Raw genomic sequence first — 16,246 nt, forward strand, 5'->3', positions numbered from 1 at the left:
GTTTTTCTTGTCAACATTAATATTTGAAGCATATTTTCATATGTCGCAAATATTAAAACGGCCAGGCCTACTGTGCAGAGTTGGGTTTGAAGATGTTTTAAAATTAGACGGCAATTATTCATTTAGTGAATAATTTAATTAACGAATTGTTTTGAATCGTAAAGGAGGAAGAAACGAGGGCAACCGTACCGACCGTTTCAGTTTAAAGGGAATATAATAAATTGTTGGGAGTGACTTGGCTAAGAAGGTTAATGTCACTCCTTTGGTCCTTTGGGATGGGACAGAGGTATTTACACCTTGCCCTGGCTAATAAGCCTAGGTTAAAGAGCCTTCACACGCTCTTAAACTTATCGTGCCGTGTCAGATAATAATATTAACAGTAACTACATAATTCCAAAGAATTAGGAAGTAAGTGGAGACATTATTATCTTTTGACTAGAGACAGACGATTTATGTACCTTAATCCATGCACCCACCCTGCCCAAATATTGAAATAAATAAACATCATGGATTAAATGCATATAACGAACCTTGCAGATAGACAGTGCAAATAAAAAGTAATGAAATACTTAGAAGGAATAAAATCACCTACCACTATCAAAAAAATGACATAACAATTTGAAAGTAGAAACAATATAATCAGAACGATCTCACCGGTAATTGCAGATACATCACACTGCGTTGTGGCCCTGTCGGCGTAGGTTGTGGAATGATGTTTTGCTTCTAATGACGATGATGAAGACATCGCAATATATTCGGACGTCGGCAGTATCAGTTTTGCTGCTGGAACTTGTTAGCCGCGATGCATATTGCAGCCACAGCTGAGGTCTATTGGTGGCGTTGATTTTGCTCTCATTGTACGACGACCAATGAAGCAAACAGCTCACCGCCATCCAGCAGTGTCTCCTGTACGATGACCGCTGATGTCACTCTCGAATACAGCCAGCAGCGGTAGGCCCGGAAAACGTTCCGCTTGCACGAGCAGCACAATACCGCCATAATCGTTTCAGGAACGCTGAATTAGCTATTCAATGTATAGCACTCCGTGTTTCACCACCGAGAATTCGTGAAAAAAACAGAACTTTGCATTTCCCTAAGAATAGCATAAAACTCAACAAACTAAGAGAAGTGATGTATATATTCACTCGCAACCTTGTCAACATTTTGGTCACGAAAGCCATATAAAGATACGATGTGCAAAGTGCGGTAAGCAACATACATCCAAGAAATGTACAATCCCGAGAAAATCTTAGAATGATGCTGAAACTGAAATCTCTTTGCACATCACATGTCCCTCTCGGTTGGACCTCGTCAAACGACAAGCAAAAAGTACTCTTTGTCCAAAATTGAAGTGTTGCTCAGTCGCTAATCCTCCTCGCAAATTTACATCCAACTTAGTGACCCACAATCGTTCAATTGCTGAAATTGTTTCGGGCCCTTTCTCCGCGGAGATGAGATCAGAAAATGTTCACAAATCAACTAGCTGCAGCAAAGAAAATCTCTCCACTCTTTTCGAGTTTCTCAACCTAGGGAGGGACATGTTCAATCGTTTCATTCGGTGCACCTCCAGGGAAGAAGAATTCATCGCTCTACAGGAGCTGATGGCGAAATATTTGTACATACGCTAACCGGTAGATAGTCAAAGTAATGAATTGGAATTTCGATCGTAACAAATCTCTAGAATTACTAAATTTGTATCCAAACACATTACATCGACATCGCAATTCTGACGGAGATCTGGTTGCAGCCAAATTCATCGTTCTTCATCCCCAACTTCTCGTGCATTCGAGTAGACCGCCCGCATCGAAGCGGCGGAATCGTGATTCTGGTGAGACGTGGAATTAAGTATTTAGTTCTGGAAAACGTGAAAACTAAGGTGATTGAAACTTCTGGTGTCCATAATTAAACAGCCAATGGTTTTATAAACATAGTAGCTGCACACTTTGCAGGCAGCCGATCTAAGGAGGATCTAACGAAATTCAAAAATGACATCAGATCACTCACTAAGCGACCCGAAGCATACATCATTGTTAGAGATTTCAACGCGAGGCATTGTTTGTGGTATTGCAACAGAGCAAACGCGGCCGGTGATGCACTGGCAGATCTTTTTTATTTATTTTTTGTTTATTTCAAATCTTCGATATACACTGTATACACACCTTGGAAATGTTAAATCAAACAATAAAGAAGTTTTGTTAAATCTGCGGCAAAATCTTTCCTGTGGATTATTTTGTCCATATGCAGTACGGTGTCTAAGGGTCCACAACAGAGTAGGGTTGCGAAGAACACGGGGAGGCGCATACAAATTAACGCCCGAGAGAAGATCTGGACTGTCGATATTACCTGACAGCAAGCCGAAAACAAAAACTCGTTGCAGGAAGATACGACGAGCCGCCAGAGTCTGCAGACCGAGTAGCATACATCTATCGGCGTAAGGAAAACTGGATCATTCCACTGAAGTTTTCTGAGAGCGAAAGGCACAAAACATCTTTGTATACGTTCTAGTCGGTCGCTCTAAACGGCATGGTATGTTGCCCACACTTGCACAGCGTCCTCCAGAACACTTCTGATCAGCGCACAGTAAAGTGCATTTAGTGCGTAGAAATCCTCGGTGTTCCGCTTTAAGAAGCCCAGCATTCCGAAAGCATTAGCAGTTGTCGCGGTGATATGGTTGGAAAAGCTCAACTTCCTATCGAAGAGCACTCCCAAGTCACGGATCGAGTCGACGCTTTCAATTGGTCTTTCTTGTAGGCTGTATTCATAACGTCCTGGAGTAAGCATGCGTCCGAAAGTAATTACTTTGCATTTATTAACGTTGACTTCCATTCCGTTAAACGTGCGCCATTCTTGAATAATACAGATACCTTCTAGAAGCACTACGGCGTCAAGTTCCAAAGCGATAGTTCGGAAGATTTTAAGATCGTCCGCGCATAGAAATTTCCTAGACTTGATCCGATTACAGATATCGTCAATAAACAAAATCAAAATAAGCGGTCCCAGATGACTGCCCTGCGGGGCACCTGGGGGTGTTTTGCAAGTGCTTGAGCGCGTGTTTTTTTATACTCACGAATGTCAATCGGAAAGATAAGACTACAACCAGTTAGTCAGCCAGGTGGGAAATCCTAAACGTCTTAATTTCGGGTGTGCAGTACTTTGTCGAAAGCTTTTGAACAATCGATATAAATTGCGTCCACCTGATGACGCTTCTCAACGGTTGGAAAAAACATAGAAGTTTAAGCTATCAGCTTAGAAGTTATTGATCGTTTTGTGACAAACCTGTGTTGATACTCCGAGATTATGTGGGATCAGTTGGAGATTGCGCATTTGCGTTGTCAAGAAAAACGTCAGTGGGAATATTACCGGATCGTTTTCTACCACTAACGAAGTTCCACAATGTTGCAGGGTGATCACGAAGGCTATTTGCACACGATTCAAATACTCACGAAAAGCGCCCGGGGAGTTTCGTATTGCAGCTCTGTCCGTCGAAGATTGACTTTGTTTTCCTCTGATTGTTGGCGAAAATCACGCTTGTGTTATTTTTTCAGGGCATCGTTCCACCATGGATATTTGAAATCCATCTTCCTGTTCACTCGTTTCAGAGGAAACTTTTGGCGAGTATATCATATATTTTGCTATAGAACAACGCGACTGCACCTTCAAGCTCATTACAACACATTAAGTCGGTCCAATCGACAGTACAGACAGTTGGAACAGTAAAGTCGAAATCCAGGTCGACAATCGAGTGAAATTAATCATGTCCAGTATTGGTACATGGTACTTACATACAGCCGCAGGACAAACTCGACTTTGAGAATAGCAGTCGGAGGTTCAAGCAGCTTTGCGATATCCGTGTTGTTTACGAATGCAAGATCGAGGATCCTCCCGCTAACATTCGTCAGTGAGCAGATCTGGTACAGACCGCCTGCAACCATAGACCCCGTCACATCTATTTCTTGTTCCGAAGAGGCATCAATAGGCAGGTAACATTTTAGATCATTTTCGAGCGACCACTGAAGGCGTGGAAGATTGTAGTCCCTAAAAACGAGAACAGTGTCTATGCTACCAGCATTGTCTAGAATTGTTTGAACGGCATTAGCGTGCGCGTTATACCAATCAGGATCACTATTTGGACTTAGATAGACACAGCTAGTATATACAGATTGATTCGGGAGGGAAATGCAAGGCGATTTGCTCCAAGCGTTTAATTCCTGACAATCTTAGCTGCGAACCTGCGAGTTTGTTCTTTACCGCTCTTAGGAGAGTTGCGGTCGCAGCGGAATATTACGTAGTTCGACTAAAGTTAAGCGTTTAATATGTCTTCGCACAACCAGGAAAGAAACGATCACACTAGAAGCTTCACTCACAGAACATCCAGGCGCAGCAATCCCATTCACGAAGATGAGATCAAGAAAACGAGAATGGTGGTTGGAGATTGTACTTACTTGATTTAGTCCGTAGTAAGTAGTAAGCGGCTGGTAGAATTAGCTGTCAAGGATGACGGGCTAGGGTAAGCGTATCCACGCCCAGAAGCTACCCACATCAATCCTGGTTGGTTGAAATCACCAAGGATTATTACGTCATTTGCATTTCCCTGAGAAGAAATGCGTTCTATATAGTATATAGTCTAGGAAGAAACAGCGATCAAAATTCCTTCGTGAAAGCTGTAGCAATCCCCGAAGAGCTACATCGATGTAATACGATCATCAAGCCTAGTTTTTGTCAGAACGTATAAACATCGTAGTCGCCTTCAGCTGCAGCCAAGTACACATCCTCGTTTTTTGTCTTTAGCCCTCTGACGTTTTGGTAGTACAACCGCAAACCGTTAACACGAGTCAGGTGTCTCGGTATATTGTTCGAACGTAATGTACTCGATGGCAAGCTACAAGCCAAAAGGTTTTCAGGAAACGAATTGTCATTTACAGGAAAATACCCGCCTGAGAAGGGAGTTCAGAAGACCCGCTAACGACCTCCTAATGCAGGGCCGAGACGATTAAACTGGTCGTTGGCTGGTAGCACGACTACTTCGGGACGCTCGAGGGCTTCCGTAGTACTATATAACGGGCGTCCCGGTGATGGCAGCGCAGCGTGAATTTGTTGGAGCAATCTTGGCGATGTAGTTGATTGAAACGATGACATGTTCTGCGAGAAAGCAGCTTGGAAGTCGGCGATGCAACGTACACAGTTATTTTCCATCAGCTACTTTGTCACAATTGGAAAATAAAAATCAATCCAACTAATACGCAGGCTGTTTTCTTCGCGCGGAATCCATCTCCACGACTGCTTCCGGACGTCGAGATCGGAGTAAACGATCATCGTGTACCTTGGGCTACTGAAGCCAAACACTTGGGACTGATCCAAGACCGCAAGCTGAAATTTGACAAACACATTAATCACTCGCTTACTGAAGGTGGCAATCTCACCCACTCGCTTTGCGCATTAGTGAAGCGGCGATCCATACTCCTGCTTCACAGTAAACTGTTATTTTACAGGGGAGTCTTCAGGGCAGCTCTCACCTATACATCGATGGACTGCACGAAAACGCATCATAATCTCCTTCAGGTGACCATAGCCCGTGGTATTCAACAGAAGATCTCTTCCATGTTAAAGCAAAGTTAAAAGTCATCGACGAAGTCATCAATCGTGCTGGAGAAACATTTCACATCAGTTGCCAACTGTCGACTAATCCTCTAACCAAAGGCATCCTCAACTACTAAAACATAAAACTGTATGTTATCATATAAGTTGAGAAATAATTTGGTTTTTTGGACTGAAAAAAGCTAAATTTTCCAAGATGTCGTAGATGATTTAATCAGTTTTTGACGCTTCTTGTACTGGCTATTGTAACAAGAGTGTAGCTGTAAAGAAATTATATGTATGTCTACCGTGAAAAAATGTTCGACCATCTATTCGATTAAAGTAATCATTTAATCGAATAGATGGTCATTCATTGATTTTTTTTTGTTAACGGTTTTGAGCACACCATAAAAATAAGTTTTAGATAAAAGTCCGGTCAGAGAATCATTGAGCCCTTGTGTGACCTCAGAAATGGAGGGAGTAGTTTTTTCAGATATATTTTTTCATGTACACTCAGGTTTTTTTTTACGCGGGGGATACGAGCCGCGTAAATGAAAACCGCGTAAATTTCAAAATCCGCGTAAATGAAAACCGCGTAAATTTCAAAATCCGCGTAAATGAAAACCGCGTAAATTTCAAAATCCGCGTAAATGAAAACCGCGTAAATTTCAAAATCCGCGTAAATGAAGACCACTTAAATTTAAGAATCCGCGATAAAGGGAACCTCATTGATGGATACCGCGTAAATTCCAAAATCCGCGTAAATGAAAACCGCGTAAATTTCAAAAACCGCGTAAATGAAAACCGCGTAAATTTCAAAATCCGCGTAAATGAAAACCGCGTAAATTTCAAAATCCGCGTAAATGAAAACCGCGTAAATTTCAAAATCCGCGTAAAAAAAACCGCGTAAAAAAATACCGCGCAAAAAAAAACCGCGTAAAAAAAAACTTGAGTGTATACCTACCTCTAGGTAAAGAAGAAGGTAAACATTTGCAGATTGGACCATTTTAATTGTTTGTCTATTGAATTGTCCATCGCATTCGTTTTTTGCCATTTTTGAGCTCCGTTGGTTTGTACTGGATCTATGAACTATAAAGTTGAGTTGACAACCAAGGAAACTTTTTTGTATTGGAGGTGTGTTACAATGCCTTTTTGTAATCAATGTTGGAAGTTGGAACTTCTGCTACGACAATTTATAAGATCTGGTCGAAACATTCGCATACATCCGTTATCTTAGTCGGCTTGTAAATCACCAAGCTCCTGTTTTGAAAATTGATGTGTTTATATTCCGTCTGCAGGTGTAGAAACCTTGCCAAATATTTGTTGTGCAAATAAATCAAACATACTTTTAATTGAGGTGAGATAAAAGAAGTCGACAAGATATCTAGATCCCGACCAAGGAAGTATTGTAATTTGTTCTGCTAGAAAGACTGATTCCACTGTTTGCTAGCTTTATATTTTTTTTCTATGCAAAAATAAGTTAACATGTCCATCACTAACCTTAAGTGCGTGTGTGTGTGTGTCCCAAAAAGTAAATTCATAGGGACGATTCCGAAATGTGTGCTTAGAGTTGCGCCCCGCATCTTTTCTATCGCCTTCCCGCTTTCTCTTTGTTATGGTTCTTTCGTTTGCTATCTCTTTCCGTCCGCAGATCATGAAACCAGTCTATCAGTCCTGCATGGAGAAAGGCATTCAGCATGTGGCAAACCATGCGACCGAGTATGCTATAGGCGGTAATGTTTCGACGTCTCGATCGCCCGGAGCGCGCCAGGTAAATGGCAAGGTAAAACACTCTTGAGAGTACGCCACGGGTGGCCCAAACGATCAACCGAGTGGGTGGTGGCCGTGGTATTTCGGCAGTAGAACGGCAGCTAAATCATCCGCCACTGGCAAATTCAGCTGGTGGTCATCGTCGTCAACATCAGCAACTACGGTCCGAAACGTAAACAGTAACCACACTCACAGTAATGGTAATAATACTAGGTTTAGTGTTCTATTCGATAGCGTTAGAGATAGTGCTAACAACAGTAGCGTTAAGCGAAATAACGACACCGACTACAATAACAGTAGAACAAGCCGGGTGATAAAAGCAAGCACAAGCACGGTCACGTGTAGCGATGGAGGTGGCAAAGGAAGTCGAAGAAGAGCTAAAAATGGTACCTAAACAGCGCTTGTGAACGACCGCCACACAAACACGCACGCTAGCTACTAAAATATCAACTTGAGTCCCATTTATGTTGCATTTTTTGTTTAAAATTTCCGTTCCGTTCCAATATCTGGTTTAATTCGTCATGTTATAGAGAATATTTTAATATTTCAGATTCTATATTGTCCCGCATGCTGTTCTCTCGCTGTGTTGAAAGGCTAATATCAAGAGAAAGTTTACCAACTTTGCGAATACAGACCAATACAGAATGTTACATTTTTACTATTATTAGGTGTTTTGGGTTGTTTCAACTGAAACTGGGAACGAGATTAGAATAGTTTAAATTACAGAGAGAGAAGATATGTGCCAAATCAATTCTGAAGCATGAAATAAACAATTCGTTTGTGGCATAACGATATATTTCTGTTTGAATGTAATAAATCATGTTGTCAAAAGATTGCTGGATCAACGCTTTTTCTTGCCAATGCGGAGCTGACTATTAAAAGTTATAGCAAAAATAAAAACATTTAACCTGAAACATTCATTAAGAATGACGCGCGTTTTTGAGTTCTTATGATTTCAAAATCGTACTGATAGCAATACGTACATAAACACATGCAAAGGGTAAATGATACTGTAAATACTATCTTAAAATGTACACGCTGCTGATTATGGAACATTGTCTAATTCATTCGATTTAAGGGAAAATTAGGCTTCAGAAGAATAAAAAAAACACAAGGTAGGAAGGAGGAATGTTTTGTAAAGATCACCAAGTGGAAGGGTGTAAATGCAATATATTTATTAACAACTTTAGTATAACTAAATAAATATTTCGAAAAAAAATGTTAGCAGTAAAGGCCTGTTGAACACTTTTGCACTCTGGCAGATTATATTTTGAACCCCTTTTCAGCAGCTGATTTTCATTGAGCCGTACTAGATCTGTCTAAAAAAACATACGAAAATGTGACGCAAGAATGGGTGTGTATTTTGCTCAATAGATGTGATTGATACCTTGCTGTTCCGTGTTTTTATTTTCATTTATGCTGCGAGCAGTTCTACATACAATTAGGTAAGGATAAATTAAGCAATGTGTAACCGCGTGTTGTTTGTTCGTGATTAACAGAATAAATAATTAACAACGTTGAAAATGACAACAAAACAGTTGGGCAAACAAACAAACAAACAAACAGATCGTAATATGTAGTTTATGTTGTACACAACGAAACAATGGCGCGCGGAAAACGAAATTAAAGTAATTGACATCTGCCTTAGCAGAGGGTGTAAAATTACGAAAAAGAGTTGACATGTGAATTATTTTTATATTAAAGTTACAAAAAAAAACAATATCTACCGCAGGTCTTTTTATTTACATCCGAAATATTTCCGAATTTTTTTACGGTCATATTTGCAGAGACAGTAGATATTTGGAGAAAAACACCAATGAATTGTACCGGGCATTTACATCTATTATAGAACATGTTCATTTACATTCACACCGTGAATAACGAGCTTAATCCCTAATAATAAATCGTACAGTTCACATGATCTTGCAAAAAATTGTTTTGGCGTAAAGTGATAAATCAATCAGTTTGCATGGGGGCGACCAAAGTGCTTAGAGTTCTAAGGTGATTCGTCATTGGCAGTAACTAGGTGAGGAGTGAGGTAAGCATACAGCAGACTGCGGGGAAGAAAAATGACAGCGAACAACTTTGTTTACCCACTGAAATCAAAGCAAACATATGGAGAGAACTAGTAAACAATGTTTTAGCTGTCGTTTCTAAAACCAACATGGCTGATCGGCGCTTTTGAGGATCGTATCACCTAAGAATAAAAACTCCTTGGGGGCGACTTTACTGTTATTTTAGTTCTTTATATCTCATGCTCAACCTTGACTTTCCAAAAGTTCTTTTCATTGTCTTTGTAGGCACTTCTACGTAAAACATCCTGTTTCAAATTTGAAATTGCGATAACGTAGTAATTAAGTGTAATGTAAAAAAGTATTTTTGGCATAAAATAACCTCCGATGATGGTGTTTTATACATTTTTAGGTCGTGAGCATACAGTACTTTGTCGTAGTTCAAATGAAGACAGATTTGTCACAAACAATATGAAGGTGAGCGGTCCCAGTACATCGCCTTGCAGGACTCCAGAAGATATTTGTCATATATACACCAACACGCATTTCAAAGCCCCATTGATGTCTTAATGCTAAACTTATTGCTAACAGTCAAATCGTTAAAAATTTTGGTAAAAATAATAATGCAGTGAAAAAAAACAACAATGAAGGAATCAGCCGAAATTAGCGGGTCCGTTGAAGGTTCTGGAAAAACGTAGCCGTAGAGTTGGGCGAGACAAATTAAAGTCGAAAGCTGATGCGATTCGGTTGAAAATCCTTTGTAGGCCAGTAAGGGACCATGCATAAATGACGTAGCATTTTGGAGGGTAGGGAGGGTATACCAAATTTGTGACGAAGTGTGACGAGGGGGAGGGTAGGGTCAGAAGTTGTGCGACGTAGCATTAAGTTTAAAGCCCATTGTTTAGTGAAAACAATTTATTGATCCTCCATTCCCAAGAGAAATGAATTTAAATTCAAACAAGTTTCTTTTGATGTGGTTATTCATGAGGTAAATTTTTCGATTCACGAAATTACAAGTTCGCAAAAATACGAAAAGATTTTGTATGCGGATTTAACTTGCTACATTAGTTAGCTAATGTTGCTAACTAGTAGACTTAGTTTCGAAGTTGAATTAAATTTTCACTTCGGATTCAACCAAACAAAATTTACTAATTTAGATCAACGTATGGTTCTTAGAATCATTGGCAGCTGCACGATTGTGAACTGAAAGAACTTGTCTTCATGCTCCCCTTAACATATAAAATTCAAAACAAAACTATCAACACTATATTTGTCATGAAATGGGCTTATTTTGCACGCAATTTACTGTTATAATGAAAATGTTGATAAAAGTCGTCAAACATTTTGAAAGGACATGTATTTAAAATAATTGAAAAACATATGTAATTTTTTTCATCACCCGGGCGCGTTGCATGGGACGAGGGGGAGGGGGTAGGTAAATGCTACGTTATTTACGAGGGGGAGGTTAGAATTTTGTGACCAAATGCTACGAGAGGGGAGGGAGGGGTCAAAAATCGCCGAAAAAAGCTACGTCATTTGTGTACGGCCCCTAATGGCGCCGTTCATGCTATAATAAGTGCGTCGAAATGGCAATCGGAGCATGAGGTTGTTACGCGTTGTTCGAGGTGCGACATGTATGTTAATTTGCTCCAAGATTGCTGGGCAATCCAGATGACCTCGCAAACTATCAGCAACGAACAAAGCCCTTGCTGTATTCCTTTGAACAAGCAGGGGCTCCAAATTAATCAGCTGGCACCGGCTTTTTTAATTTGGCAGACGGACGGGATCTCTCCACGGCAACCTACGAAGCGCAAAACGTAAAAAGCGTCGTCGCACGGACTCGATTCTCTCAACACCGTTGTTATAGTCTGGGCTCCAAACTTCGCAGCAGTACTCCAGAATTGACCGCGACAAAGAGCAGTACAGCGCTTTGAGACAATAAATGTTCGTAAAATTTTTCGCTATCCTGAAGATGCATCCCAGCATTCGAGATGCTTTGCTAACTGTATAGGAGACGTGCAGTATCCAGTAGACGGTAGTTAAAACAAACCGGTTCTTTTTTTCCGTGAGAACGATATCACCGAGCACTTCTTTGGTTTTACACACATACGGTTCGTGTTTCACAAGTCAGCGAAGTTTTCAAACTGTCGTTGGAGTACATAATCTACAATCTTCAGTAGAGCGGATGAGAAGAAACATCTTGAGATCGACTGCGAAGGACAGGCGTGGAATCTTCAGAACTAGATGAACATCGTTGAAGTAAAGCAGAAACATCAGCGGTCCCAAATGACTTCCCTGGGATAATCGTGACGTAGAAGTAAATGTGGGTGCCCGACAATCTCCTATGACAACCACTATTTCTCGACCTGAAAGGGAGGATCGAAACAACTGCAACAGACTACCGTTAATTCCAAATCTCTCCACTGTAGCGATTGTTATGTCATGGTTCACTTTGTCAAAAGCGGCAGATAGGTGTGTATATATAACATCGGTTTGAACGCGATGCTCTATACTCTCTGTAATGTAGGATGTTAGGCAAAGCAGGTTAGTCGTTGTCGAACGCCCAGACGTGAAACCATGTTGATTGTCACCTAGGTACTGCTTGCAGTGAGCCTGAAGAGGTTCCATAATCATCAGCACGAACAACTTCGAGACAGCACTCAATGAAGTAATTCCCAGGTAATTATTGACGTCTCGCTTATTACCTTCTTTATGGATTGGGTACATATTCGCGGACTACCAGCAGTATCGATGCGATCGATCGTGGCGATCAATGGTGGGTGATGTGCTACTGGTTTCACTAGAGGAGAGGGAGAGAGCCATCACTACTGATGTAGCAGAAATCTGATCGCTGATAAAACGAAGGTCAAGGTGGCGGTTCTCGTTGGTAATAGGATTAATTTGTAATAACATGACTGAGCTGTAACTGTCCAGAAGCCTCGCCGTCCCTGAGTGAAGAACGGAGTGATCGGAATCCGGGTAAAGGAATACATTGCGGCTAGATTTCCACGAAATGATAAGGAGGTTGAAAACTCCTAGTATGATGATCTCATCAACCGATTTAGCATTTTCGAGGATGGTAAAAACTGAGCTGCAGTATGCGTCAACATATTAGATGTAATGGAATCGGTCGGGTGGGACGTACAGCTCACACAAGCACAACTTACGGTCACCAAGTTCGATTCGCATCCAGACTTGTTTAAGGTAATCCCACCAAGTCTTCTCAACAACACGTGCTTCCAAGCTGTGATTAACCGCTACTAATACACAGTCTCCAGTAGATTTTCGACAATTTCTAAGGTTCCGGTCGCAACGAAAAACCTCATATCCAGTTGCGAGCACCTGACTGGAAAGCGTGTCATCGTTTAACTACGTTTCGACGAAGACGATGATATCAAAACTATAGCGGAGACTGCAAGGCGATATTCCTCAACGGTTGAATTGATATCACCAACGTTTTGGTAGTACAGTAACAGCTTGTCCCGTCATTGACCAAGGCTGGAAATCGAAGAGTTGTGAGGCAAGGAAAAGTTCACATAAGGTTTATACTTGCCTGCTGTAGGTTTACGGAAGACCCCTTGTCCCAACTCCACCATATGACAAGGACGGCTGCTGGTCACTGGTAGGAAGGGCTCGACTGTGATGGAGGGACTAAGGGCTATCTCATAATTGCTGGCAAGTGTGCGCCCTGGTTACCATGAATGCGGGAAATCGACGGTCGTACTCAATGTAGTTGCGCTAGGTATCTCTCGTGAACGGCTGCGGGTCACTGGTAGGAAAGGCGGCGTATGATACCGATAGGAACTTTGCGCAATTGACGGTGAGCTGGGATCGAAGAACATTTCGGTGCTGGAAGGTTTCGAAATAGATGGATACTTTCCGAAGTTGGAAGTTTGGAAAACCCTTTTTCCTCTCCCGCACACAGGACCGGGACGACTGGTGAACACTGGCTGCAGTAGCTGGACTGTTGGGGGGGGGGGGGGATCTAGGGCTCCCGTAGTACAAGCGGCGGCGCATCTCCGAGGACGATGTAACCTATTGACGAAATCTATTCTATCTCTGCTGGTCGAAGTTGAATTCGCAAATCAGCACTCCAGTTGGCACGGTGTCGGGCTTACATAGTGACAGAGATAGAGTGGTATGCTCTACAATTCTCGAACGCCTGGATCGGAAAGCCCGCATTCGAGAAAAACGTAATAACTCTCCTGCGACCACCTTTCAGGAGAATCAACTTTGGTCATCACAGCGCTTTCAATGGACTTCAACGGGTTTTTGAGTTCCACTTGTTATGAGGTACGATTAAGGTTCAAGTTACCTTTATTGAGCATGTGTTAGATTTGAATCCTGGGTAGTATGGGTAGGAAAAATTGTGTTCAGCTTTGCCACCGGATTATCCATTTAAACCTTTTAAACACTAAAAGAAGAATATCAGCCGATTTATTAGATCACAACGATTCAAATCATGCAAAATAGCTGCTAGAAAAACTATCGGTTTCGCTAAATGGTGCTTTTGAAAAAGTGCTGTGATTTTTTGTCACACTACCACACCGTGCTGGGGTACGCAACACAACAGGGCAATGAAAAAATCACAGCCACTTTTTCAAAAGCACCATTTAGCTAAGCCGATGGTTTTTCCAGCAGGTATTTTGTATGAATTGAATCGTGATGATCTAATAAATCGACTGATATTCTTCTTTTAGAGTTTTGAAAAGGTTTAAATGGATAATCTGGTGGCAAAGCTGAACACAATTTTTCTTACGCACACTACCAAGCCTTGAGGTAACTTGAGCCTTAAAGCAAAGTTTTTCGGCCCTATTCTGCGCGGCGTGTGACGTGAGATGACTAATCTCACCTCACTCTACGTGACTTTTCTCACCCGATTCTGAAGAGTCACTTCGGGTGACGTGAGACGCCCATTTAACCGCAATGGGGAATCTCACCTCACCCGAGTCGACTCTCAGAATCGGGTTAGAAATGTCACATGAAGTGAGGTGAGTTTAGTCGTCTCACGTCACACGCCGCGCAGAATAAGGCAGTTTGTCTATCCTTTTGTGTAAAAGCCAAACGAAGCTTCGATTTCATTATTTCTCATGAGCTTAATCAGAACTCTTCTTCTTGCGAGACATCGCGCAGGATTAGGGTTTGCTCAGAAACTCAAAAAGTGTCCGTTTTTTGTTTGGATCTTAGTGAATCCGACGCTAGCTTAGTCCTGTCACTAAGTTAGTGTAGGATTCTGATGAGACGAAGTTGAAACGCAATTTGCATAATTAAATCATCGGTTCGTACTTCTACGGAGGACCTGCGAGTAACAACACCCCAAGCAATTCTTAGGAGACCTTGAATCCTAGCAGAGACTAGTTGAGACGGCGGACTGACGATTTACCCGTGGCTCAAGAGGTACTAGCTCATGTAGTAATAGAGGGTCCCTCGAAATGTCAAACAGAAAACGCGTGGATAATCGAGGATGCTTTGCTTTTCTATTGTAGTTTTTTCTGTCTAGTTACAGGTTGTTTATTTTGTATAACCGAAAAATATTTATCTGTTGTAAAACAACTAGTGTATCAGTTCCTAGATTTTCCGGATGCCGCTTTCAACTTGGGAGATTCATCATTATCATGATCTAATGAGCCAAGTCTCACTCCTAACAACAATCAGTTTTTCTGACCCTGACCGCAAATCGCCTATAACAACAATGTACCGTTGACTTACCCAGAATCATCCTCAATTTAAGGTTTTTGGGATATTTTTGTTTTCCGAAATTTTTTGAAACATATTTTGCAAACCTTTCGTAGTTAACGAGCAACGGATGTCATGTCTTACCCATTCCCTATGCGACTATAGAAGTCAGTACCATATTCAAATCTCCCAGATCATTCCGTTCCGAACCTAGGTTATCAGGCAACACAACGGACGGAACATTAAGGCCCAAGGTGTTTGTCATAGGATCCGAAAAAGCTGTATGTTCTGTGCATCGTAATATCCCGGTTATTATTATGCATTATTATTATTAACTGCATGTTATTCTCTCCACAGGGTCTAATATCTCAAGGAATGATAAGATGCCCTATTTTCCTACGCTCTCGGTGGCGTTGCGTAAAAAAATTGCAACACACTTCTGTAGAGAGTACACGTAAACAACGTGTATAACATGGTGATCCTAGCAACGAAAAACAAACAAGTGCTACCAACTTTATAAGCTTGAAAGAAAATGACACCAAATTAGTTGGTTAAGATTGGCAGAACTGAAGGGACCGCGCTAGTCCTACTACTTCAAAAGATCTAGTACACCGCGTACCGTAGAATTTCGAGTGTTTCTTCGTGAGTTGGTAGTCTCGATTAGTCTCTGATCCTACGGTTCATTTCATCGTTATCTATATTTTCACACGACGACAAATTGGCAGTGGTCAACTTCCTGATTAGACCCACCCGTCGAGTTAGCCCATGATCTTTGAAAGCCGTTTCTCTTATGGCATATTCGTTTTTGACAGTGCACTACACCGGTGTAGTCGGTGCTACACTCATTCAAACTTGGGTGTAATAAGTCTATCTCTTTCTTTGCACTACACCGGTGTAGCACCAAGAAAAAACGAAAACGCCATTAAACTCTTAAACATAAGCTGTTTTCGTATTTTCATAAGCACAAAATTTTCAGGTTCCAGAAACAGCAAGAGCTGATCTGCATTTTCGCTGGTGATTGATTTGGTAGGGTTCCACCTACAGTCGATATGGGGTTCGCGGCTTCTCATAGCTCCAAATTAATCGCGACATATGCGACATGACTGAAAGTGAACGACCATTCAATAGGGATTTTGTTTTTGGTCAGACCGCACTCAACGAGATATTTCGGATCAGAAGCAACCATTAGAAGTATAATTTTATTGTTTATATTT

The 16,246-nt window shown here is 41.4% G+C and overlaps 1 protein-coding gene across 7 annotated transcripts in view; it reads left to right on the forward strand.

The window, feature by feature from the left end:
- The window catches only part of LOC131676824 (atlastin), a 29,127-nt gene extending 20,063 nt beyond the window's left edge, over positions 1–9,064 (forward strand). For 6 of the 7 annotated variants that reach the window (XM_058956165.1, XM_058956167.1, XM_058956168.1 and 3 more), the window contains exon 8: positions 7,226–9,064. In XM_058956165.1, coding sequence (XP_058812148.1) covers positions 7,226–7,372 — 147 coding nt within the window. In that variant the 3' untranslated portion in view covers positions 7,373–9,064. The remainder of the gene's footprint in view (positions 1–7,225) is intronic. The other variant, XR_009303250.1, reaches the window with a different exon arrangement.
- The last annotated feature ends 7,182 nt before the right edge of the window (positions 9,065–16,246 follow it).

This window comes from Topomyia yanbarensis, chromosome 1 (genome assembly GCF_030247195.1).
Source record: "Topomyia yanbarensis strain Yona2022 chromosome 1, ASM3024719v1, whole genome shotgun sequence".
In the NCBI taxonomy this organism is placed as follows: Eukaryota; Metazoa; Arthropoda; class Insecta; order Diptera; family Culicidae; genus Topomyia; species Topomyia yanbarensis.